Source organism: Stegodyphus dumicola, chromosome 4, assembly GCF_044657685.1.
Source record: "Stegodyphus dumicola isolate Sdum_Otavi_A_Nest chromosome 4, ASM4465768v1".
NCBI classification, from domain to species: Eukaryota; Metazoa; Arthropoda; class Arachnida; order Araneae; family Eresidae; genus Stegodyphus; species Stegodyphus dumicola.
The window spans coordinates 176,283,402-176,308,898 of NC_140771.1; the positions used below are offsets into that span (position 1 = coordinate 176,283,402).

At 34.0% G+C, this 25,497-nt stretch overlaps 1 protein-coding gene and 1 long non-coding RNA gene across 2 annotated transcripts in view; both read right to left on the bottom strand.

The window, feature by feature from the left end:
* LOC146997752 (uncharacterized) overlaps nt 1-25,497 on the bottom strand; it is an 80,993-nt gene that overhangs the window by 16,907 nt on the left and 38,589 nt on the right. The window lies entirely within an intron of this gene.
* LOC118203288 (uncharacterized) lies at nt 21,247-23,731 on the bottom strand. The gene is made up of 2 exons (XM_085814284.1): nt 22,297-23,731; nt 21,247-22,202 (listed from the first exon to the last, which is right to left on the bottom strand). The coding sequence occupies exons 1-2, from the start codon at nt 22,726-22,728 to the stop codon at nt 21,834-21,836; spliced, it is 801 nt and encodes a 266-aa protein (XP_085670410.1). The 5' UTR covers nt 22,729-23,731; the 3' UTR covers nt 21,247-21,833.

Consider the following 25,497-nt stretch of genomic DNA (forward strand, 5'->3'; position numbering starts at 1 on the left):
ATGCATAATTTTCCTTTCAGTTGGTATTTAAATGAAGTTAACTATTAGGAATTTAGAATCTTAACAAAACCTATTTACACTCATGCTAAAAAAATAAGTAAAACATTCTGAAGAAAAAAGGCACGAATGTAAAAACTGGAATTAAAACATGGCAATTTCATATGAGGTAGAGATTAGATCGCCGAATGCAAACAGACAGCCAAAATTAAATACCAAAATTAGCATAAAACGGAAACCTGTAGTCACACCATAACGTCGTAAAAAGGGGCATGCCTGACTCAGGCGTCAGTTCGCAAGCAGCGATAGTTCCGAGTAATCCGAGATATGTGTACCGGAGTGCCAGCATTAGGCTGCGGAATCGTTACCAAAGAAATCAAAGCCTCTGTAGAAGATGTGGGTCTGGACGCCGGAGGATTACTGCAACGGCAGACTCGCCTCCTGTTGCTATGTGCAAGACGCTGTAGATCAATGCAGCACGACAGTTGACTTCGCATCTGTCTGTTGCTGAAGGACGGCCCACATTCCTCCAAACTGAGTCACATCGATTGCACGAATGTGAACTGTTCCTGACGACCTGTGGTTCATTTGTCTCCGTCGCATGTTTGAGCGCAGGTGAATTGGGCCCGTGAACATCGTTGTTGGACAACAGAGCAGTGGGGCCAAGTACTCCTTACGAATGAGTCTCGATTTAACATCCAGAATGATTCCCGAAGGACAATGATGTTGCGAGAACCAAGGACAAGTTATTCGGGCGCCAAACATCGTCAAGAGAGACCATTACAGAGGAGGAGGGGTACCATTATGAGCTGGAATAGCAACGAACGCAGAGCTGACCTTTACGTGATTTTTGGTTTTTCCGTCACAGCTTCAGATATCGCAACGAAATTCAACGCCCTGTTGGGCATCCTTTTATCCCTTAAATGGGTACCGACAGATATTTACGGACGATAAGACCTGCCTGCATAGAATTCAAGTTATGCGGAGTTATCTGGAGAGTGAAACCATTCCCTATCTCTCGTGGCCTGCTAGGTGACTGGACCTGAATCCCATAGAGCATACGTGAGATGTGTTGTGACGAAGAAAAACAAGTCATTCTGGGCCTTCAAGCACCCTCCACGAGCGTGGTCGTGCATTACTACAGGAATGGGCGCTACTGCCACAACAAGCGATCAACGACGCTATTACCAGCTTGCCTCGTCATTGCCAAACACGTATTTCAGTTAGTATCATACCCTTTATTAACGTGATGTTTCCACTGTACATTCTTTCCACCTATTTGGTCTTTCACGATGTGACTGTGTTAATACATGTGTATTTATATGTCTTTGCTTTATTATTTGTTATGTCGTCTAGTAGTGTAACACCAACATTTTGGGTCAATTTCATGCATATATCCATTAAACAATTTTGTTTTTATTCCGTGTTTTGCTCTGTTGTATATTTTTTATGCAGGAGTGTAGTTAACATATTACGCTCATGTACAAGTTTAATATGAATTTCTCATATCAAATTTTATTTTTACTTTTATTGATTTAATATGCATAAGTACTAGTTTACATTACTAATTATAAAAACATTAATTTTGACATACTGCATACTTCACTATGCAAGAAATTCAACTTAAGACAAATATAAGGTGTTGGCTTGTAAAGTAGAATATGAAATATTAATTTTGAACTTTCCTCTGAAAATGAAAAAATACATTATTTTTTGCAGATGTACTCATTGTAAAAGCTATATTTAAGTCATAAAGTTGAAATGTATTGAAATAAAGATGCATGCCACAAATACGAATAATCTTCATTTTCTCCGATTAGTAAATTTAATAGTCATACACTTTAGTTCCTCTTAGAGCGGTACTGACACTTCTGTGTAGGTTATCAGGAGTAAACCAAAATAAAAGCTCTCCGATCGGTGTTCCTGCATAAATGTTAGGTTATTTAAATGCGGCAAAGCACACGAGAGTTACAGTTCTAAGGATAGAATTCCCTTTCAGAGGACATTCTAGGGAAAACTAGCTCGTATTCCTTTTGCACATAGACAGAACCACGTAAATCAGCAATGCAGTCAGCATGTTCGGCTGGGTCTGAACACAAGCCAAACAAACTACCTGTCTTAACAATTAGGCTTCTGGTGGGACGCTTCGGCACTAAGTGTCTGTCATCTTTAAGAAGATCAAACTAGTCGGGCAACCTTCATGAAAGTATCCGTACCATTGTGAAGCACGAATCTATTTCGCGAGACTTTAACTTTCATTTCCGATTAATTTATTAAATACAGGATGAATTAAAATCGTTGCTGTTCGATGCAAAATAACTTCTCTTCTATGATGAGATAACATTGCTATTCTATTACACCAATACTATTACATATACTGTTATTATGTACATTTTAAATTTAAGAGTTAATGCTTCAGTCATTAAAATAATTTACTTCAATAATTAAAATTCTATTGTGATATTTTGAAATAACAAAGCAACAAAATCTGCAGCCATTTTTTTAATAATATATCAACGGTTAATGTTGAACATATACATCTAACGTTTCCTGATCTTAACCTCGTAAAGGTTAGCATGGAGTAAGTTCCCAAGTAACACAATTCTTTCCGTACCATATATCGAAATGCAAAGAAAAGACTGCTATTTTTAGCAAGATTTTCTTAAAACGCTTTTAATTGTGAATCCCTGACTTTTTATAAGACTTAGTTGAATATATATATATATTTATAAATGTTACATTATAGAAACGTGTATTTAAAAGCCAAATTGATTCCAGTGAAACGCCACAGTCCTCAAATATAATCTCTGAACTCTTAATATGATTATCAATAGCTATTTTGTCGCAAAATCATTAGATACTTCTCATTCCAACAGATTTAGGGAATTTATGTTATCAGTACCTGTAACGGAATAACTTCATAAGGGTGCCGCAGTTTAAGAGTGCAGCACTCTTACGCAAGTCGGCCGCTGTTCCTAGAGACAGAAACCTTCCTAAGGGTGTCCCTTGGATAAGATAGAACACAAACTGAAAATCAGTTTCTTGCTTAAAAATTTTCATTCAGCACACCTTAATCTGGTATTTTTCACAAAGATTTGGGCACCTTTATGTCCGATTTTCGTCTAAATTACTGATTAAGTAATTAATTAGTAATTACTGCAAAATGTAGTAAGTTTGTATTTTAATGTGATAAAGATGGCTAAACTAGTTTCCTTGATTTTAGCACCTGCAATGTATATGCCAAAAAATAACTTTCTCTACGTGCTTGAAGGTAAAGTTGTATGAGAAAATAAGCAACAACTAAACGATCTTATCCAAAATTATTTACATAATTTCAAAATACTGCTAACAACAATCGCACTGATTTAGAAATTGAATTTCTGATAACTAAATAAGGAAACAGACTCAAGAATATATGCAGAAGTTATGAAAAATTATACTGAATTGTGTAAAGAAATATCAAGATTTCATTGTAAAAGAATTGGCAGATTACAATATGATGAAGCACGGTTTTAAAACAAAATAACAATCATAGTCGATGGTCACGATGCTCAAAAGTTTGGGAAACAGCAGGAAATGAAAAAAGAATAAATGGTGAGGGTGGTGGTGACACATTCAATTGCTACTAGTAAAAATGCGTTTTTATATTTGAAATCACTGAACCGATACTACTGGAACGATTGACGAATTTCAAATTGCGTTTTTCATGTCTCGAAAGCTAGATTTATATATAGCATTGTTCTAACGTAGGTATTTTGACAGAAAATCGGACTTTTTCTGAAAAAAACATACCATTTTTTTTTTTTCCCATATTTCGATTCTACGACTCAGATTATCCTTTTCCCGTGGGGTCGAAAAACAGTTGTGTACCTTCACTGGGGGATCTTGGCTCAGCGGTTATGGAAAGGAGGGAAAATTATCGAATCGAGTTCTTAACGAGTGGGTGATTAGTGCTCTTTTGTCGGCAGGCAGGCAGACGCTCAGGATTTCCTTTCAATCTAGTTCCAACAGTCAAGGCGTTAGAATGCGAGATGTACTTTAATCGGTTTCTCACCGCAGGTAGATAGATGAATACAGTTTTCCCAAGAAAAAAAAAAAAAAAGTATTATTTTACCTTCAAATGAAATGTATGCTATAACTAGAAATTTTGTTCTAAAAAGTGTTCCATTTTACGATTAAAATAGTTTTTTAAACTTGCACCTATATTATGTACTAAAAAGCTAGCGAAGTAATCAGTGTTAAATATGTTCACTGGTCATCGTATCGAAAATTTAGTGATTTAATATAGTCAAATATTTCCTTCAAACAATATATGCTGCCTTTTCATTCTTAATAGTATTATTATTCTGATGTTGAAAAGCAAATTAAATAGAGTTTATTTATTACAAGTGCCATTTAAGAAGCATTTTTGGATTCCAAAATGAGTGTTAATACTTTTACACCTTTGATAATATTCATTCCTGGAGAAATAGAATTTGCTCACTGCGTTTGTACTGCACTAAATTATTATTGAACAACGCCAGCACTAAGAAAAATTTACAGTGCATGAACCAAGATTTTTTTTTTCTTTTTCCATGTGGCATTGAAAATAGCGGTCCCAGAGTTAATCTGCCTTTACATCAGGGATATAAGATGTTTAATTTATTTAATCGCTTCATAGTTTTTGGTTCAAGAAAGAAATGCAGATGCAAACCCTGGAGCTTTAAAAAATAAAATCTTTGTTGAGTTTTAATGTATTCAAAAATTTAAGTTTTATCACTTAGAGATGTAAGATACTACTTTTACCTTAGAATAGAAAGGGAACAATTGTTCAATGATTTATATTGCTACTCCATTTTTTCTTTGAATGCAAAATTGCATATACAGGAACGTATTGAAATTTCAAAATGTAAACATCTTTGTCGAAGGGCGAAATATTTCTTCAGTTTTTTATGATCTACATTTTCAGAATGCTAAAATCGCTTTTGAGATATCAAACTGTTATGCGAAATTTTCAGATCTCAAGCTATTTACTGTTGCTTTCTATGGAAGTAATGAAGCTGGGAATAAAGATTCGTACTGAGTTAATGAATATTAATGAAGATTCGCACTAAGGATTAAATTCAGGGAACTAAAAAGTAGTACAATCTGAATTCCTCTATACATGCTTAGTATTCCAATATCTTGTTTGATTCCCTCCAAAACACGATTCTCACGTAAAATTAATTACTTTCTGAACACTACAAGTTACCGAGAGGTTAAAGCCGTTGAATGCTGGTAGTTAGACATAGGTTCGACGTCAAGCGACCTAGCTGGCCGCATAGTTGGTTTTCGTTGTGTTCCCCATGTGAAACGAGAATACGAGCCAATTTCTCCTAAAAGTTCTCCTCGAAGGCATGCTTTCCTTTAGGCAGGCAGTCTTCGTGTGCTTTCCCATATTCAATTAACCTAAAATAACGTATCTACTAATTTCTGAACAAATTGATACAGATATGACATTATAGACGCAAATCATATAACAAAGGATAAGTTTTGAAACTTTTTTAATTTTGAATTAGAAAATATTCCATAATAACTGCTTTAATAAAAATTTGTATTTCATTTGTCGCACAATTAAAATTCATTTTGTCATTAAAATGATTCATAAAAGGAAGTGTTTCTAAACATAGTTTTGAAACGCTCATAAGTTTAGCTTTCTTATTTCGAATATAATTTTATTTTTATTTGTCGAATTAGATAAAGTGTTATCTACCTAAGCAAAAGGGGCTTTCGTGGAAGGCGTTCAAAGAAAATTGGCTGATATACCCTTTACATATGTGAGAGAACAAGAAACGTTCATGCAGTCAATCAGTTCTTCGGAATTTGAATCGAGGTCAAATTATCAGAGTTAAAGAAATATTTTTCGCTCGGCCGCTAGTTATCATTTAGAACACATAACAAACCAAAATTTCACTCAAGTAAGCGGTAGTCGTGGAATGCATGTCATTTAGAAATAACATTAAAATTGATTTTTATTACCTGAAACATTTATATTACTACACTGCCTTATACTAAAAATTGAAATAAAGTGATAAAAACACTTGTGGATTTGATGAATAAGTGATATCGAAACTGATCAGCCAGAGCATTTCATAAGTGAAATAAATACTTATTTTGCTCTTAAAAGAAACAGTACATTTATTTTTACAGTCTTCATTCTTGTTTGCAACATGTTACTTATTTTACATAAAAATATAACAAACTTTTAAGAAATAAAGCTTACTCAACGCTTATCAAGAAACGCTCGAAGTAACGACGTTTTCAGCTCGACTCGTTGTTGCCACACGGCGAATCTTAATAACTATTCAAAACATTACATCATGTTGCCACTTAGGAAATCTTAATAATTATATGGAAACATTAAATTATGTTCCACTACACACTTACGAAAAGAATGAAACTAAGACAGTTTCAAATTCGAATTGAAACCAAATTAAAAAGAATTTAATTAGAAATAACTGAAAAAATTATGCAATTTTAAATACATTCAAGATTTTCAAATAATTTCCGAAGAATTTTAGCAGCCGAGCTTCCGAAAATAAAATTTCTTTGATATTTGACCTCCAAGCCGTATTTGTACTTGAAAAAAACCTGAAAACGAAAACGCGTGAAAATCGAAGTAACAAACTGTTCTTTTTATTTTCTCCTCTCAACAAAATATTTCCTGGAAGATACCGAATTTGCAAACAAGCCATGTGGGTTTAAAACACGGACAATTTTCCCCAATCCATTAGCGGAATCCCACAAAAGAACGCACTCTATCGGATGTCATAAAATAGTCATCAAGCCTCAAGCGCTAGAATTCCTACCCCTGCCACGAGCGTATGGAGGTAAGAAAGGTGCATGGAGGTGAGCGGCAAACTGTCCCGCGCCCCCAGTTGCTGTATCCTTAGTACGGGACACATATGTCCCAGCCCCCGGGAAAAGGTTAAGCCCAGACATTAAATTTTGTAAAATTTGGTGCGAAATTTACGGAGAAATTCAAAAATTCATCTTGGCCCCATTTTTTCAGTTTTCGCTAAGATAAATTTGTTTGGCGAACTTCTTAATATATGGCAACCTCTTTTCCTTACCCTTCCGTTATACCGGAGCGGAAAAAAAAGGCATCTCGTTCCTATCTTTTTACATTGTGGATCAGCGGAAAAAAAGTCACATCGTTCCTACTTTCAGATAATTTTAACAAAGTGCGTAAACCACATTTTCGTTATTATCGCTTTCAACAAATGTGCCAAATTCCAAAATGCGCCAATATATAAATTCACGTATATTTCGGAAATTTTGAATGAAAAGATCTAATTTTTAGCAGGTGTGCTTAGAAATACATCTACTTTAAGATGATTGTAAAAACTTTATGGGGTATAATTCAAAATGTTTTTCGAAAAATTTAGAAAAATTATTTAAAAATACAAATTTTCAAAATAAAGCTTAAAAAATGGGCGAATTTTATTTGGAATGAACCTAAATTTCGAAATGTGTAAGAAGGAATCAAATAACTTTAATAAAAAAGAGATATTAATAAATACCAGATTGAATTATCATTGAGGAGCTAAAATTTTGACAGCTAATTTTTTAAAAACTACTCGTGCGATTTGCAAAACTTGGTAGTTTGGCTTAATTTGAGTCGTAGAAACGAAATATGGAAAAAAAATTGGAATTTCAGGAAATTTTCTGAAACTGGTCATTTCAGGAAAAGTCTGATTTTGTGTCAAAATACCTACGTTAGAACAGTGCTTTATATAAATGTAATACATATCCTATAAGTCGCGCTTTCGAGACATGAAAAACGCAAGTTGAATTTCGTCAATCGGCCCAGTAGAACGGGAGATATAGAACTGTCCCATTTTTTTTTTTTTTTTCGCAGTGTACAGTGATTGAGTAAGAGAAACAGATAGGTTATTTAACTATTAGATAGATAGGGGTGGCCAAAATTGACGTCAAGAGCAGCCGCATACTGGAATTCAGGGAAGTTCAAGAACCGCAAATGGATTTCAGTTTTTTTTTTCAAACTAAGCCATAAGTTCATATTTACATCGTTTTAAAAATAATGCAAAAGAGAAACCGATCTTCATTTGTGCACGGTCCCTTATACCGGGGGTACCCTTGTACCCTTATGAAGATACCTACCTGTCTTTTCGAACAGCGGCCGACTTGCATCGAGATGTGGGTATAGCCTTATGATAGTGCACTCATATGAAGTCGCCGCCCTCTTTGACCTGAAACTCAGATTTCTGTCCTTTTTATAATGAGTATCGTCGTTTCACGCATTAAATCTGTCAATCACTTTAAGTTTTTTTCAATTGGTATTAAAAGTTTTCTTGAATAATTCCACTGTTGAAGAAAATATAACCCATTATTTTTATGACGATTTAAAATATCTTGTATGTGTGTTTTGTGTCCTTTGCTACTATAGGTATTCCTTTTTAATCACTTTCTTTGAAATTTATTGGTGGAGACAGGTGTAATGCTTTTTCATCTGCTACCTTTAAAGCGATTTTGACAATAGATTTTCTCTGATATTTTGTCTTGGGTAATATCCGAGCTATAGAACTGTTAACTTCTGCGTGCTAAGAACAAGATCTGAGGTAACAAATGTAGTTTTTCCTGCTTAAAATTTCTGCGCAATTTTTTTATATCCACAATCATTTTTCGGGAGTGACTGAACTGAAAGTTTTCGTTTCAAACCATTATGGAAAAGACCTTGCACATAAAGTTCAACATAATATGTGTAAATAATTCATGCATTGCTGTGCTTAGGAAAATAAACTTATTTATCGTTTTTATTCGACAGTACTTGAAAGCATATCATATAAATATAATATAAGCAAACAATTTTTTTAGTAGATTTTTCGAATTAAGAATTCTTATGAACAGAAAAACACTTTTGCAAAATGAGAAATTTGTAAATGATAGTTGGCATTACAAAAGACTATAAGCAATTTGGAACCTTTTAATTTTTATTTTAATTATTAGGCTTATAACACTCAAGTGACTTCATAGTTCTCAAGTGACTATACATGGACAGAAGAGAAACGCACCAGAGTAAAACATAAAACTAATAATAATAATAATAATAATAATAATAATAATAATAATAATAATAATAATAAAATCTGAAATGTTTCAGATTTTAAATTACGTCCAAAGGGGCGTTTTTTAACATTTTGTGTGTTACCTTTCTTTATTAAATATCATGTTCCTCGCACTTAAACCATAAGATCCAGTGCAACAGCAATATCGCAAAATAGTTTTAAAACGAGCATATCTTTAGAATTTCCGATACAGAGACTCACGCGCTGGAGATAAAAATGTTTTTTCTGCACAACGTTGCCATTGCTCGCTTTGAAATCCTTGAGTTTGTTAATCAAAAATTCGTCAAAGTTTTAAAAAATAGGAAATCGATCATAAAACAAATTTCAAATTTCAAATTTGGTCTTCCACATGCTCATATTCGTTGGAGGATTACGTTATTCAAAATTCGATGACTCTATGTACCGTTATTTTATGACAATGTGAGAAATATGCATACATTTACGCAGATTTTCATTATTTAATTTCTTCAAATATAATGCAGGACTCTAACATTTTATGGCAACAGTTTGAAAAGTGAACCGACATTTATCCGTCCGACGCAAAATGCCAAAACGAAACTAATAGTCCTTCGGGATTCAAATCCCTTTGGACTAATAAAGCAACCGGTATTTTCAAGAATATTCTTTTTGATCATTTGTCCATTTGCCGAATTTGGTTTTTGCTTTTCCATTCCACATGGTTGCTGGATTCTCTCATTTTCTGAAGTTGATTTCTTTGCTTCTGTGAAAAGGGACTTGTGCCTATTTACCCTCGAAATCGATAAAAATCTTGGCTAAAATCTACGACAAGCAGAAGGTTGATGTTTTACTAATTATATGACTTATGATGGCATTTGCTTTTGGAAAGATTAGAAGCCGAAGAAAATATCAGACGACTAACTCTTTATGAACTTCAAATAGAACCCGTGTTCTACCCATTTGACTCTAATGTTAACAAGATACATTCCCTGATAAGAACTAGAATTTTTTTGTTAGAATATTTGTTGTTGTAATTTCGTACATTAACAATAAATATCTGTATGAAGAAATGTTGTATCTTATACCTATATTAAAATGTTTTAGTAATGTATTCCTTCTACCTTCCTTTCCCATGAAATACTTATTTTTTTAAGAAGTTGTCATCGTTTTTGATTTTAAGCTCGATATGCAGAGAAAATAATGTAAAAATATTTAGAAAGAAAAATATTACAGCATTTAGTTAAATTGTTAATAGTATTAAGTAATCGCATGAGTTTATTTATTTTTTAATCTTGTTCATTAATTACTCGCTTATGTGTCAAATTAGACTATTACACTATCAGCGTGTCACGAATTCTAGAGACCAATAAACATATTCTAAAGTATCATTTATGTTTGAAAATATGTTTGGATCTTATATAGAACATCTGTTCTGTGAGCAATAAACAGTCTTTAACACGCACCTATTTTTAGCTCTGCCTTTTCTAAGAAATAAAACAGGCAACAATTATTAATGGTCGAAAAATATTAAATAAATAAAAATAAATGAAAGTATATGTAAAATACAAACTACACGTCATCTGAGACCCAATATTAATTGCGTTTCTAACATATAAAACACTTCTTAGGGGCTTCATAAATTTTACCGCTAGGAGTCCCAAATGCCTTTCCTCCCATAGTTGTGAAACTATGTAATGAAGTTTTTTATCAGCTCAGTAAACATTTTGTGTTGTAAAAAGCACAGTTAAGTTAAACTTAGTAACAATAAGTATGGACTCTTAAGACGAGAATATACCATAATCGTTCAAATATCAAAATACTTTCTTTTTGTTGGGAAATTTGCATTCCTTCCTTTGCGGCTGCATTGAGTAGAAAAGGTGAACTGCATTGAAAATCGTTTAAAGCGAAATTAAAAGGACTGAAATAATTTTTCGTGTTAAGGATATTGGAAAAAAATATGTATATTGAACAAAATTAAGTTTATTAGAGTACATTCTATTTACATAGATATGCATATATGCATGTATTTAATAAAAATCAATGAAACAAAAAACATCCACAAGAAATTAATGAAATTTAATATAAACTTTCAATTTTTTTGAAAAACAAAATATTTATTGAGTTTTGGGGAAAAAAGTCTGATATTTTTCTTTGCATTGTCTTTCTTAGCATCAAATTCTTCAATATCGTCCATTTTGTTATTTATTTCACCATTTAAATGTGCGTCTAAATAACTGCGCATACTTTCGGAGGACGTGGGAACAGGAGCTGCATTACTTATTTCATTTTCGTCGTAAGAATCTGCATTAATGATATTTTTTGAGCTTTGAACAAACTCCGAAATGTCTTTGTCTGCCATAATTGGGGCTGTACACACATCATCATCAACTACTGCAACGAATTCTTCGGATAATACAGTAGGACAGTCCATTAATACAGAAACTTTCTCGAACATTTCAATAAGTGTCGGCTAAATTTCAATATCCTCCTTTTCCCACTTCTTTTCGCACCAAAGAATCTGATACTTTTGAGAATCGTGCATGACGAAAACAATTTTCATTCGTCCTTGCAGTCACTGAATTCCATGCAGAGACAGAGACAAGCAGAGTGCAACATATGAGCCAAACTCTCTAATTTTTACTCACACTGAGATGTACTCGTCATCGAATTCCAAATCCCACTGATGAGAGATGAGATGTTTATGTGGCGTTTGTAGAAGTGAAACTAGCTTAGATAAACAAAACTGGCTCGTGTCGCAGGCTATTCTGAGGGCACTTCAAAGCTAAGTTAGCCTCCTTTCTACGAAACATGTGAAACCACCTCTCTTTCATTTCACACCCCGCTTAAATCTTGGCTGCGAGTCCGATGTTTTCCGTATTTTCTTCATTCTCAGACACGATATTTTTTCGTGTTAAGCGATTCTTGTTTCGTGTTAAGAGAAACAAAATGCATGAAAACACATAGTAGTTTGTCGGGACCATTGTATTATTTCGTGTTAACCGATATTTCTTCTTAAGCATTTTCTCATTAAACGTACTTCACTGTGTATAAATCCGTAGTAGCATACTCCCGACGGAGGAAGAGTGTGTGGTGATGACTGTATATTCTCCTGGTTCTGCTGAACATTGTGTGTTATCCTGATGGTGGTGAAGACTGTGTCCATCTAATTCGCCTTATCAACGTGCCCAGCAGCCGTAAATCATTTCAGCGTGATGTGGTGATTTTAAGGCGAAGAAAGGAGGATATGGTTATGGAAGACTCGATTGTAATATGAATCTAGTATAGTATATCGGATAATTTACTACATCGCTAAGTACCTGCCTGACTAAATGAGCTGTTAACCAGGCTCAACTTATGTTGTACCATTCGTCTGTTATTCATCATATGGTTGTACGAACGTATCACAGTCTGACATGATATATTCATCTATTTTGTTAATCTCAAGGAAAGCACCGATTAAATCTTATGTTTTCAATTTAGTGCGATAGTACTCCTTTGGCAGTGAACCATGGTTTTACACGTACGACTGTGTTTAACTCCCTAGGCCCTTAAAAGAACAAAAAATTCAAAACAACACTTTTGAAGCTGGAAAGAACAATTTCAGTGTAAAATGCTGCATTATTTTCCCTCATCCCTATACCTGTATTTTATTTGGCTGTAGAAAACTACAGTTTTGCGAATTGTTAATATATAAAACATATTATATAAGATCCTGCTATTTCTTATTTCGAAATATTAGAATTAATAGTAAAAAATTATGTAACAATTTTTAATATGGAACAGAAAATGTAATTTTAAAGAAGCCCCGAATTTACTTAAACCAGCCCTTATAAGCGGTAGATTTTCAATAACACCTTTTATGAGTAGTATAATTTTACGGGTTCTGGAACAGTTGAGTTGTTTTGCTCCTGCTGCATGGGAGTTATGGAACAGTTGAGTTGTTTGTTCCTGCTTCTTGACGCGAGTGACGTCAGAGACCACGCCCCTTTTTAGAGGTGAGCTGTTTTCTGCTGGTTATTTTAGCGGAAATGACGTCATAAAGCATACTCATTTCCTAGTTTAGTTGTTTTACTATAGCTTCTATACTGGAAATGACATCACATCGGCATGGTATGTTTTTCGTTAATTATAATTCTGGTGTATGGAAACAATAGGACTTAATGAAATTTTACTTTGGAACAATGCTCTTGCGCTATAATTAAACATTTTAATAAATAATATGCGTCATTGAAGCAAATAAATTTTAATTATAATTTATATAAATTATTTAATTTATGAATATGAATTATAATTTGAATTGTATTCGAATATAAAAGAATTCAGCGGTGGAGCATGACGCCATTACTTTTGCGGTGGAGCATGACGTAATTACTTTTGCGGTGGAGCATAACGTCACTGTTTTGCGGTGGAGCAAACGATGGAGAATGACGTCATTGTTTTGCGGTGGAGCAAGCGATGGAAAACGGCGGAATTAATTGTTTTAGCGGTGGAGCACAAGGTTATTGTTTTAGCGGCGGAGATTGATGTTGTTATTTTTGTGGTGGAGCAAGCGACGGAGAATGACGTCATGATTTTTGCGGTGGAGCACAAGGTTATTACTTTAGCGGTGGAGCATGACGTCATTGTTTTGCGGTGGAGCAAGAGGTTAATGTTTTAGCGGCGGAGATTGAAGTTATTATTTTTGCGGTGGAGCAAGTGATAGAGAATGATGCCATTGTTTTAGCGGTGGAGATTAACGCCCTTATTTTTGCGGTGGAGCAAGCTGGGGAGAATGAGATCATTGTTTTAACGGCGGAGGACGATAGGATTCATTCTGCGGTGGAGCAAAATTTTCAGCGTACACATGCTCTGAGAAATGACGTCATGGATTTAGCGGTGGAGCAAAGTCTTCCAGTAAGAAATTCATCGCGACGTCATGAGGGTTTGTCTGAACATGTTATGCTTTCTAAATGACGTCATTGCTTTTGCGGTGGAGAACTTTTTCTAGCTGAGAAGGTTCCTGAAGATCGATAACATCATTTAGCGGTGGAGCATACCTTTGGTGCAGATTGGGAAAGAAACTCTTACCCCGCCCCAGGGAAAATAGAAACTGTTGAAATTGTGCACGTAGCCCTTTGTGACGTCATGAAGGCTTTTCTGAATATAGTACACTGCTTTGTTCTCCCTTTCTTTAAACAGGTGCATAAAAATAAAAGAATAAAAGAATGGTCCTCAGCTAGTCCTAGCATGAAAGAATAACCAATGTAAATTATTATAAAAAAATTTTTAAACTATCTTGAAGAAAAATTACTGATTTGTATAATATTCTATTTTTCGACGGGGAAAAGGAATTAAGCTCTATTAAGAAGCGCAAGTTAAGTGTGTTGTGTTAATAATAAAAAGATAACCAAAAATAATAAGATATTATTTCTTTTATTCATATTTCAAATACCAATTAATGTTACAAACCTTTTCTTTTTTGTTCACAATTTCAACCACCTTTTTGAGGATAGTTTCTTTTTGGTTATTTTAGGTTTAGCATACATAGTTTTTGTAATCAGTAAATGCTTATTTTTTATAAATTCTTTAGGAAAGTTGTTTATATTTAGCATTTCTTTAAATTGTTCGAAGGCAGCAGGCCTTCGAGCTATATTTCTTAACAGAAAATTTATGAGTTGTACAATATTTGAGCCAGGAAACACGTTACCATCCAGTATCAGTTCTTTGTTCGGCGTCCAAGAAACCTGATGTTGTTTTAAAAAATTTATTATTTTTTCTGCAGTTGTTTTCTGTTTGACAGGAATTGCCTTAATGATTTCCTTTTCTATATCAAGACGTCTCTCAGAAGATTCTTCGAGAGGTTCTACTTCAGAAACTTTAACAGCATTAACGTTAGGAAACGTCACATATTTTTGTAAAACCTGTATGTACATCTTTGCCTTTTCCTCATCGTCCATTTTCCTTTTTAAGATATGTTGAATCTGAGAATCTAAATCACTCACATGTTCATCCTCAAAATGCTGCATGCGATCCAGGGGTACCAAAGCAAATTTCTTACTATGTTCCATGGATTAACGATGATACGGCGCTTACGGCTGCTGGAATGAAAAGCGAAAAAAAGCCGTCGCCCTTTTGAACTAAGAGACGTCTTTTCTTAAAAAGAGGTAATTTTTTATCAGCTAATTTTCTTAAGATTCTTTTAAAAGGAGAGATTCGATTTTTGGTGCGTTTATTGATGGGAATGTTTTCTTTTAAAAGATTTAACACACATTCACAAACGGATTTGATGAGATAGTTGGGACACTTTTTTAGAACAGCTGCTTTTGTTCGACTTTTTCCTAAGAGCTTTAGATAATCTACATCCTTCTGATGAGACATTCTGAACGTAAATGAATTCTCCTTACTGCATACTTTCTTTTATAAAGGTTGCAAAACCGGCGGCTTTGGGTAAGGCACAGTAGTTAAATCCAGAAGAATGATACGAGCATATTAATGAACGTTTCTTTTCTAAATTTTCTATTTTGGGGCTTTCCAAACTTATAATGTCTCGACATAACAGATTTTCTAAAAATTTTTTCTTTTCCAAACCTTTCACATATATGTCAGAATAAACTGATGATAAGTACTGTAAAATAATACGAAGCATGGTATAAGGTAGAATACCATCATTCCAACTCAAATTATGGCGATTTCTAATCACCCATGAAAAACACTTTTGTTGAGGGAGCGACAATTTTTCCCATGAATGAGGGGGTAGAAATGACCAGCAGGCATGATGTCCTTCATGTACGGAGAAAAATGCCAATTCTTTCACAATGTAACAATGAGGCTTCAGTTGAAAGCCTTCGAAGTCAATAACGATTCTAGAAGACATGTTAACAGCTCGACGTCAAGTGACATTAAGGGACTTAGCGATGCTTATCTCCTGGAAATATACCACTGCGCAGACGCAAACTTTCGTTTGTTTCAGGTCGTAAATCTATTAGCAAATAACTGAAAGGAGACAAAGTAGCATCCTGAAAGATTTCTTGAAAGGCCTTTAGTTTCCCTGGAAACATTTGTCTAGCTAAATGCCTGATTTGACTTTTATCTCTAGGATTTTTATATATCGTATGACAATGTAATGCGAATTTAAGTGGATATTTCGCATCTCTTTGCCTTGATGAAAAAGGTTTTGCGTTATAAAGATAACTGAGAGTTTTCGGTGGTGACTTCCTTTTGTAAAAAGCTTGCTTAAACGGGTATCGCTTGCTAGCTCAGACATTAAATCGTCTATAATAATTAAAGCATTTTGTAATGATTGGAGATTAGAGGGCAGTCCTTCTTCAAATTTTACATTTTTTATTGAATTGAAAAGCGGCTGATAACTTCCATAGCAATAAACTATATTTAACGGCATAGGATCAAACATTTGGTGGTCTATCAATTTCTTAACAAAAATAGTTTTTCCGGAACCCGTAGGACCGCTGATGAGACAAGTAGAAGGATGGACTAACTTAGGCAGTTCCATCTTTTGAATGATAACTGTAAATAAATGTTTTGATATTTATACTTTACACAAAATCTGCTGCTTTAAGTTGTCACAGTGTTCGCTCTTATGATTCTTTGTGAATTACCTCAACACTTTTATAGAAGCCTTTCTACATAAATATTTTACGTACTAAAAGTGTGGCTTCCCTTTTCTTTTATCGAAGCTCGAATAAACGAAAAGGGAAATGGCAGCTCCGTAATGACAGGATAAAAAGAAAATGTGAAATATATATATATATATATATATATATAGAAATAAAGGAGAGAAAGCACATACACATAATTCTTTAAAAAAAAGAACAAAAATGGTTTATTTTCTAAAAAGCATGTTTACACCATATCGTTTTTTGACAAACTGAAATATTCGAAAATCACTTTTCCTTCCGGCTAACTGCGATACAATTACTTTCATACAGAAGCCTTGACATCGTTTTATAATGAAATAAATACAATATTGTCCACATACATTAGAAGTCAGACTTTGAAAAAGTCTTGTTCCAATGAACATTATGATATTTCTTGACAAATTTGGTTATATCTTCTCCGTATGCTTAAGGGGGAAGTCCATAAGAATAAAAAAATTCAAGAGTTTGCTTGTTTATAACATAGACAGCAAACCAGTGAGTGCTTTCTTTATCATGCTTGTCAGCGTTTAGCACCAAAGCGCAAGGGAAATTTTGAATTACAGGTATTTTGTCACAAGGAAAAACACCTGCATAACATCTCAGAGAAACAGGATCTCTAGATAAGATGTGATGAATCTCTGATGAATTCATCAGTTTCCAAAGTCATAAAGAATATTTCGAGCTTTATTAATTTCTATTAAATTTTCAAATTCAGCATACACTATTAAAGAAACAGTTTGCTGTAAGGGAGTGTCAAATTTTATTTCTAATCTTAAGTTGCTATGCCGAACGAGATTTAAATAGGAACCATCACACAAGTCGTGTGACAAATCAAAGCGAAATAAAGAATATCCCTCTGAAAATTCTGATCGCGAAAGATAAAGACCCTTTTCTTCCGCATTTATAAATAAATTGTGATAAGCTCGTATAAATTGACTTTTATCAAAATTCGGTTGTAGTGGATTATGAGGCACAGGTTGACCGTCTATATAAACTCCAATAAAGTTAATATTATAATGTTTAAACTCGAAAGGAGACTTTTTATAGTTTCCGTTAAATGCATCATTACCAATACATGCCACCACAATACGATTAGGCATTTGTCCTATGAAAATATTGTCTTGAACAAAACTCATGTTTCCTGTGGGAATGGAATACGCTTTGCAGAGCACTCTATTAATTGGATATTTGGCTGTTGATTTTTCTAAGGCTTTTGCATGCCCTAGAACAACACCAGGACTGACTCTCACTTTTCTTACAAATAAAGAGGCATTTTCAAGTAGAACTTTAAATTCACCAGCACCCAGTAAACAGAATTCAGGCTTACTGCGTATGAGTTTAATTTTCATATCCACCATATTCAATAAGAGCCTTTCTTGATGAAACATATCCAAATGTAACCGGCCAATCATATCGACCGAGGCACTCAGCTTAAACATTTCAGCTCTTTGGATGAATCCTTCATTAGGGTGAGAATCTTTAAGATCAAAAACATTCATTCGACCTGCTGTATCTTTAAAAAACATTTCTGATGAAAGCTGAGAAGTTTTTGTATCAAAACCATGATTAAGTAATTTTTCAATCATGGCCCTGTAAGGGTAAGTATTATTACTTGAGGAAACGAGTCTTTCATTTAAACTGATATCTACTTGAGAAAACATAGAATGTAAAAATAGATTGACAGGTCCCACTTTACTTTCAGCCGTGAGAGGCTTGCCATCACTTTTTAAAATTTTTACTTTGACATATAGTTGAGTCTGTGATAAATCAAGGTATTCATCTCCGCTTCCGGAAATATTGAACTCTACAGGACTTCCTTCTGATAAATTGGCCAGGGGATGAAATTCAACCCACTGACCTCTTTCAATAACAGTTTGCGTTGGAGGTAATGAAAATAAATCCAATTCGGATTTTGTACATTCTGGAGAATCTTTTAACAGAAAAGCCATTACGAGTCAAAAATGTCGCGTCGTTGCGCTTTCCTGGCTTTAGATGAAATGAAGCATTTCGAGGTTTTGCGTTTCTTTTTAAACCTTCCGCGACCGATCATCTCCTCTGTTTTCTGAGCTGCTTTTTTGGCTAATTTTTTTCCAGCTTCCTTAGATCTTGTTTTCAGAGATGCTTTAAACTTTTCGCCTAATAACACATCGTTTGCAACCATAGTTCCAGTCCGTAAAGCTTCTTTGCCAACAGTTTTAGCTCCACTAATCAAAAAAGGCATAGCGCTACGAAATAGTTTTGCAAAAAATCCCCCAATACCATATCCTTTCTGTAAAATAGTTCCTCGATAACAAGGTAGCCCGTTTCCGGCTTGTTCTTCATAATAATCTTCAAATTTTTTCGTGCAACACGTGTAAGGCTTCAACATTTTGATGCTTCTACTTTTGAGTATAAAATCAAAATGAAATCACTTTTAAAATGGGTGCTTCTTTTATAGAATTTGTCTCAGACGAAAATGCAATACAAGATAAACTTTTCCTCTCTCAAACGGTACTAAATCTCCAGAATGAAGTCTTATATCAATATGTATAGTCTGAAAGTGTTGTCTGATGACTGGTAAGTAAAAGGGTCTGGGATAATGAGCGTTTATGATATCACCATCATTTCCTTCTACGGTGACAATTTTTAATAATGGAGCTTGCACATCTCCTACGATTTGAGGCTCTACTAGATCACAATACACATACATAACAGGAAAAGAGACTTTTGGATCGGCTACGAAAGGACTTTGTACAATTTCTCTGTAAATAACGGGTTCGAATCCTAAAAGCTCAGCTAATCCTTCATGAAGAATAACTTTAGAATGTTCGTCTGTCTTAATTGTCACTTTTTTCGTGACAGGATGATAATTAAATTCAATTTTATTTTCATGCGATGGTATTTTCAAAGCTTTTAATAAATCTGGTACCTTTTCATAACATCCTGAAGGAACTCTTCTACCTTCCCATATTCCATCGCCCAAATCAAATCCAAATAAATTGTTGTCTTTTCGAACGTTATACCAGGAATGCGGGTAAATAAAGTCCACAAGGGATAATTCCCACTCACCATTTAAATCGACCGGAGAAGGAAGCTGAGTGGTAAATTGCGATATTTTATTTTCCGGGAAAAAGTGTGTAGAGCTATCGCTTATCAGTGTAACAAAGAAAGACATTTTTCGTTCAAATGAAAGGTAGGAAGAATGTATGGGCTTTTTATATCATTCTAACGTCTTCAACCCAAGCATTGAAACTTTCAGGGTACCCTTGAAATTTCACAAAATATTCAACTTTACCGCGAGATTTCCTTTTTTTCAAAATTTTTTCTACTGGATAATAACCAGAGTCAGAAACCTTTTGAAGTTCTTGCTTATAAAAAGTCCCTTGTATAACTTCTCCTGCTAAATCTTTTAGCTTATAGACAACAGGAATCCGGCGAATAATTTTATGACTTGTAAAAATTTCTCTTGTCCAGTTTTGTTCGTATCCTTTTTCGAAGAGCATTTTTTCTCGGCTGATGCGAACCGTGTCCCCCACTTCTAAATCTGATCTGACTTGTTTCCGTGTCGTTTGTTGACCGTATAGCGTTTTCCAGATTTTCTCTTGATTCTGTAATGTAACCGATGCGGGTTCTGTCTTAATACTGCGATGCCAAGTATTATTATAACTATGGATTAATTTGCTTATAACATCAATATACTTACGCGTATTCATTTCAGTCAAGTATTTCCACATCTTAGTTTTAAGAGTACGATTAAACCGCTCAACGACAGAGGCTTTTGTTGCATTATTTGTCGTGAAAAAGAGTACATTTTTCCGTTTTAAAAAGTCTTGAACATATTTATTGTAAATTCTTTCCCAGCATCTGTTTGTAAAGATCTCGGTATGCGTTCCGAAAATATTTTTTCGAAAGCGGATATGATTGAAGTAGATTTTTTGTCTTTAATGGGAATTGCCCACGCAAATTTGGAAAGGATATCTATACAGGTTAGTAAATATTTATACCCATCGTTAAAAGGGGCTAATGATTGCATATCTACTAAATCAGACTGAAATTGCTCGTTTAAGCTTCCTACGATCACTCTGTTCCTGGGGAATTTGTGTCTCACGGGTTTGTGTAATGTATAAGAATCCTTGCTTTGCAGCCATTTCTGGATATCTTTCGTTTTCACGCGACCTTTTAAAGCATGATGTAAAGCAGTAATACCACCAAAACTGGCAGGGACTTGAGGATCTCGATAAGTCTGAGATAGAATCGCTTCCATTACAGCAGCTGTTATGATCTAACCGCACACTAACATTCATATATATATATATTTCAAAATTATAATTCTGTGTTAAATTTAAAATTTAGAACATCCTCTTCGAATTCATAAAACATCTCTATCTAACACATTAAACCAATCATAAATTAAAGCATGTGAAGATAAAAAAACTATTTATAATGAATTTAAACCAGACTGAAAAGAAAAATAGAGTAAACGTAAGGCTAAGTAAAAATGATACATTTTAAAAAACTCAAAGGCCTTCTCAAAGGCTAAGTAATGAATGATACATTTTAAAAAACAAAAACAACTTTTATTCATCATCAGTGCGTTCTAAAGATTCAAACAAAGCTTTTCCGTCTTTAACATAAACATTTTCAATCTTTTTTTACAAATCACTAAAGTTAATGCACTGGAAAAAATCATAATCAAAAATGAGTTTAACAAAATTAGTGTTATTAATATTTTCTTCGACGAAGTCCTTAGCCAATGCTTTCCAATTAATGGTGTAAAATGCTTGATCACAAAGTACTTTTTAAAATTTTCTACAGATTTCAAATTTAAGCAAGTATGCATAAACATTGATTCATATCCTATTTGACAAGCAAAACATTTAAAAAGTTCAGAAATAGCGTTACAAATAGACTTACTTATACATTCACATAAAGAATCCTCAAGTTTTTGAAATCCGTGCGGTCTGTCTGGATCACCTGAAAAACCACTTTCGGTATATGAATATTCATGAATTCACTTTGTAAAATAATCCATAGTTTGGGATATAAGACTTTCTCTCACCAGAACGCTTATCTCATCACTTTCTGTATCAAGTTTCTGTAGCTGATCTTTCTTCATTAAAACACGTTCTGGAACAAACTGAAAACTGTAATCCTTTTTCTAAAATAGTCTCTGTAGGGATATGATTATTTCACCATTCACATTTTGTTTTGAAACACACAGATCGTTTTTAACAAAAAATATATCATCAGTCGATTCAAAGGTAGCAAAAGTGTTTAAATGAGTACATAATTCTTTCCATACTAATGGGCATAGCAAAACTCCATCTTTCGTCGGATACAAAAAACCTTGATCATTCGTACCATAACGACGAATATGAACACGAGTATGACCCAAGAAGCACGAAACGATGACAAAATTTTGATCTCCTAGATGAAACATATTTGGAGGAAGGGAATTCACTGTTAACTGAGGTCCTTCAGAATTCAGGTGTGTATCCACTGGCAATAGCTTGTCAGATGTCATTTCCTATAAAATAATTAAAAAACCAAGTAAGGAACTGATATAGCAACAAATAATTAAATTTTGTGTGCCTTAAAACTTATATTAACATTATGCTTACCTTCTGATCTTTCATGACTTTTTTAGGTTGACTGTGATCCTCATCAAACTTTCTTTTACCAGGTAATAGCAGCTTTCGGAAAGTCAGGCTGACTCGAACACCTTTTCGTTCTTTTTGACGAGGTATTCCATGAGTCCAAAGTTCATTTGTTGGGGAGCTTAAAATTAGTAAAGAATTATTCACCAGTTCTAGTCTATAATCCTGAAATTGTTGCCTCTTGGATACTATAGTCCGCATTTCACCCAAACTCAGGGAACATACAGGATGATTACTATCCAAAGATGGTTCATTGTCCTTATGTTGTCCAATGCAAGAATTACCATCTTTGTATCGGTTGATAAGTACAAAATTAAAATTCGCACCACTCAAATGTTCGACTAAAGACTTGATTTCAAACAGTAGAGGGGTCCATGGCTGACATGAAATACTCATACCTGAAAACGTGTAAGTCCTTGATCTCCAAAAGCAGCAATTTCTCGGGGAATCGGAAAAGATTTTCCTTTAGCACGTATTTGAGAATTCTCTTTAGGTAAATAAACAATATCTTTTTCTAACTGTTTTAATACCTCATCGGGTGATTGTAAAACACCTTCACAAAGTTTGATATTAAGACCATTATCCATACTGCACGGCGTAAGGTTCAAACAAAAAAACGTCTAAAGAAAAATAAGCGTGCTATCAACTCAAGAAACTTTTAGAGAACTGCTCTTCGGGGTAGTAATCAATTGTACCTCATGTTGGAACTCTTTATTTGGTCTTATCGCGGATAGGCTAATAGGTGATGACCTCTTTTCTTTTTTAGAGTAAGCTGATTGGTTAATAGGTATGCGAATTTTCACTTTGGCGAATGCGTACAAAAAGTAGAAAAGGGTGAAAAAGCAAACATCATCCTGTATTTTAAATTTAAAAAAAAGTGGGAGAGGGAAGGGATAGCATCTTTTTCCCAGCCAAGGTAACAAATGTACTTAATCAAAATTATATAATACAATATTCACCAATTACATCCTCTAAACAGAAAAATAAATAAATTAAATAAAAATTTACTCATCTCAGAGAGTGCAATTCTTTCTTCATCAACCAAGAAAGAAAATTGCTTACCTCATCACGGACGAACTTTAAATGACGTCACAAAATTTTATTTGGCTGTTATACTAATAATTGATCTCTGGTGTTAGAAGAAATTTTATAATGACCCCAAGGTAACGTATGGATACCATCTTCCATAATGAAGCGTTTAGCATCTGAATATGACAAAGCTAGCTTGTTTTGGCACACAGAATAAACATTATGGTGTTTTGATCTAATCATGTTCATGGTAGCAAACATAGACTCTTTCCCAAATAGACAATCTCTATAATTTTGAAAGCTGATTTTACTATTGACAGTTTGTTTTTTAATTCCTTTTAGCCTTTTCACTTCATCAGTCTCATCTTGAATTTTGTAACTATATATTTTTGATTTAAGACCTAAAAACTCGATCATAAACTTCCCGTGATTTTCATCCTTCATTTTTCCAAGCACTTTCTTATTAACTCTCGGAAGTCCAAAAATATTATTTTCGGGATAATCTGATGTATCATAAAAAGAAATGCTTTCCTTTAAGTCTTCGTAATAGTCCTCTGTCCTAATTTCATATATTAAAGAATCTGTGTCAGTATACAGTAGCGTTATATTATCTCCATACTTCTTCTTCATTTGATTGCAATGGAAATCATTCATAAGCGTCTTGGACAGATCTAATATTGACATTCCAATACAAATTGGTTTGTTAAAAGTTAATTTTGTTTTCTTCATGTGAAATGCTGCAAGATTAGAGGAGAAAATTGTCCTGTATTTGAAATTTGGAGCAGACACAAGTTTTTCTGCTGTTTTACCATTACTGCACAGTTTAATATCTACTCTTTTCCGGATATTCTCAATTGTTTTTCCAAATATTGCGTTGTTCATGAGTTTAAAGAAGTCTTTTTCAAAACTATTTCGTGCTTTGGAACGCAGATCTGTATTAAGGTTTATGTAAGGTTTCAGCCACTCCGATTGTTCAAATTTTAGAACTCTGTGAATTTTCTTTAAAACCATACCTAAAGCTATGTATTGTTTAAGGGCTTTGAAATGAAGCACATATCTTATTTTGGGTTCTAAGGTTAAAACCAAACGCTTTTCCCTAGAATCTGGGGGCACGATATTTACAGGTGCTAAAGGAAGATCAGAGTGTGCGTCATGAATATCCTCCGGATAATCTAAATCCACTTCGAGGATATATCCTTCACTTGAATCATTAGGAATAGAATTAATATCTGTTATAGTACACCACTGGTAATTTTTTAGAGGTAATTTCTGGCTCATGGCCCAACCGTATAAGTTATTTGCGTCCAAATATACTAAAAATAGCGATTCTTTTTTATCATCATGTTCATTCATATATTTATGGTTGGCTCTAGAATAGCGTTTAGAGCATTGAGATACGCCACCTCTTATCCCTTGCTCAATAAAAAGGAGCATGTCATAATCAACAAATAACTCAATTTCGACTTGAGTGCATTTAAGCATTGCATCCCAAGATAGACCTGGTGCCGTAAAATACCATGCAGGGTCTAATTCATAAGTTTTCAAACAAAGTGATCTGAATTGTTCAAAAACATCGCATAGTAAGAGTACATCAGTTTTAACGTACAAATCGGAGTATTCTCCCATGTTTTCTATATCGAAAGTATTCCAGACGTTTTTCGCATGTTCATAGTCGTTTTCTGTTACATGCTGCTCATTTAAAAGATTAAAAAATTTTTCTCTTGGTGGTAGAAATTTGTCTTCAAATTTCTGCATATCATCCATATAGTCATATGGGTCAATCCCTTTCCTAAGAAGTAAATTAACTTTGCCTTCCTTAAAATTCCTCCTTATATGTGTAAACATTTCATCTGTTAAATTATTCACTAGCGACTCAAGACTCGCCGGCATAAATCTGAATGTATCAATAAAAGTTAAACTTAGTTTCTCAGTCGCTTTCTTCGAAAAAGAAATGTATCTTTCTTCGTTATTAGGGATTAACCGTATGAGGGCATCATCAAACGCTAACTCTCTAATGAAAAGATGAGCGTCGTAACCAGAGAGATTATGAAAAAAAACAGGTATAAAAGTTGGTAGCTGAAGTTTTAAATTGCATGATTGGTGAGCTGGTCCTCTATATTTACCGGTTATATGATC

Excerpts from the sequence above, each read along its gene's own strand:
- LOC118203288 (XM_085814284.1), bottom strand. The coding sequence starts at position 22,728 with ATGAGTATTTCATGTCAGCCATGGACCCCTCTACTGTTTGAAATCAAG. Across the intron at positions 22,203-22,296 it reads AAGTCATGAAAGATCAGAAG|GAAATGACATCTGACAAGCT; the intron begins GTAAGCATAATG and ends ATTATTTTATAG.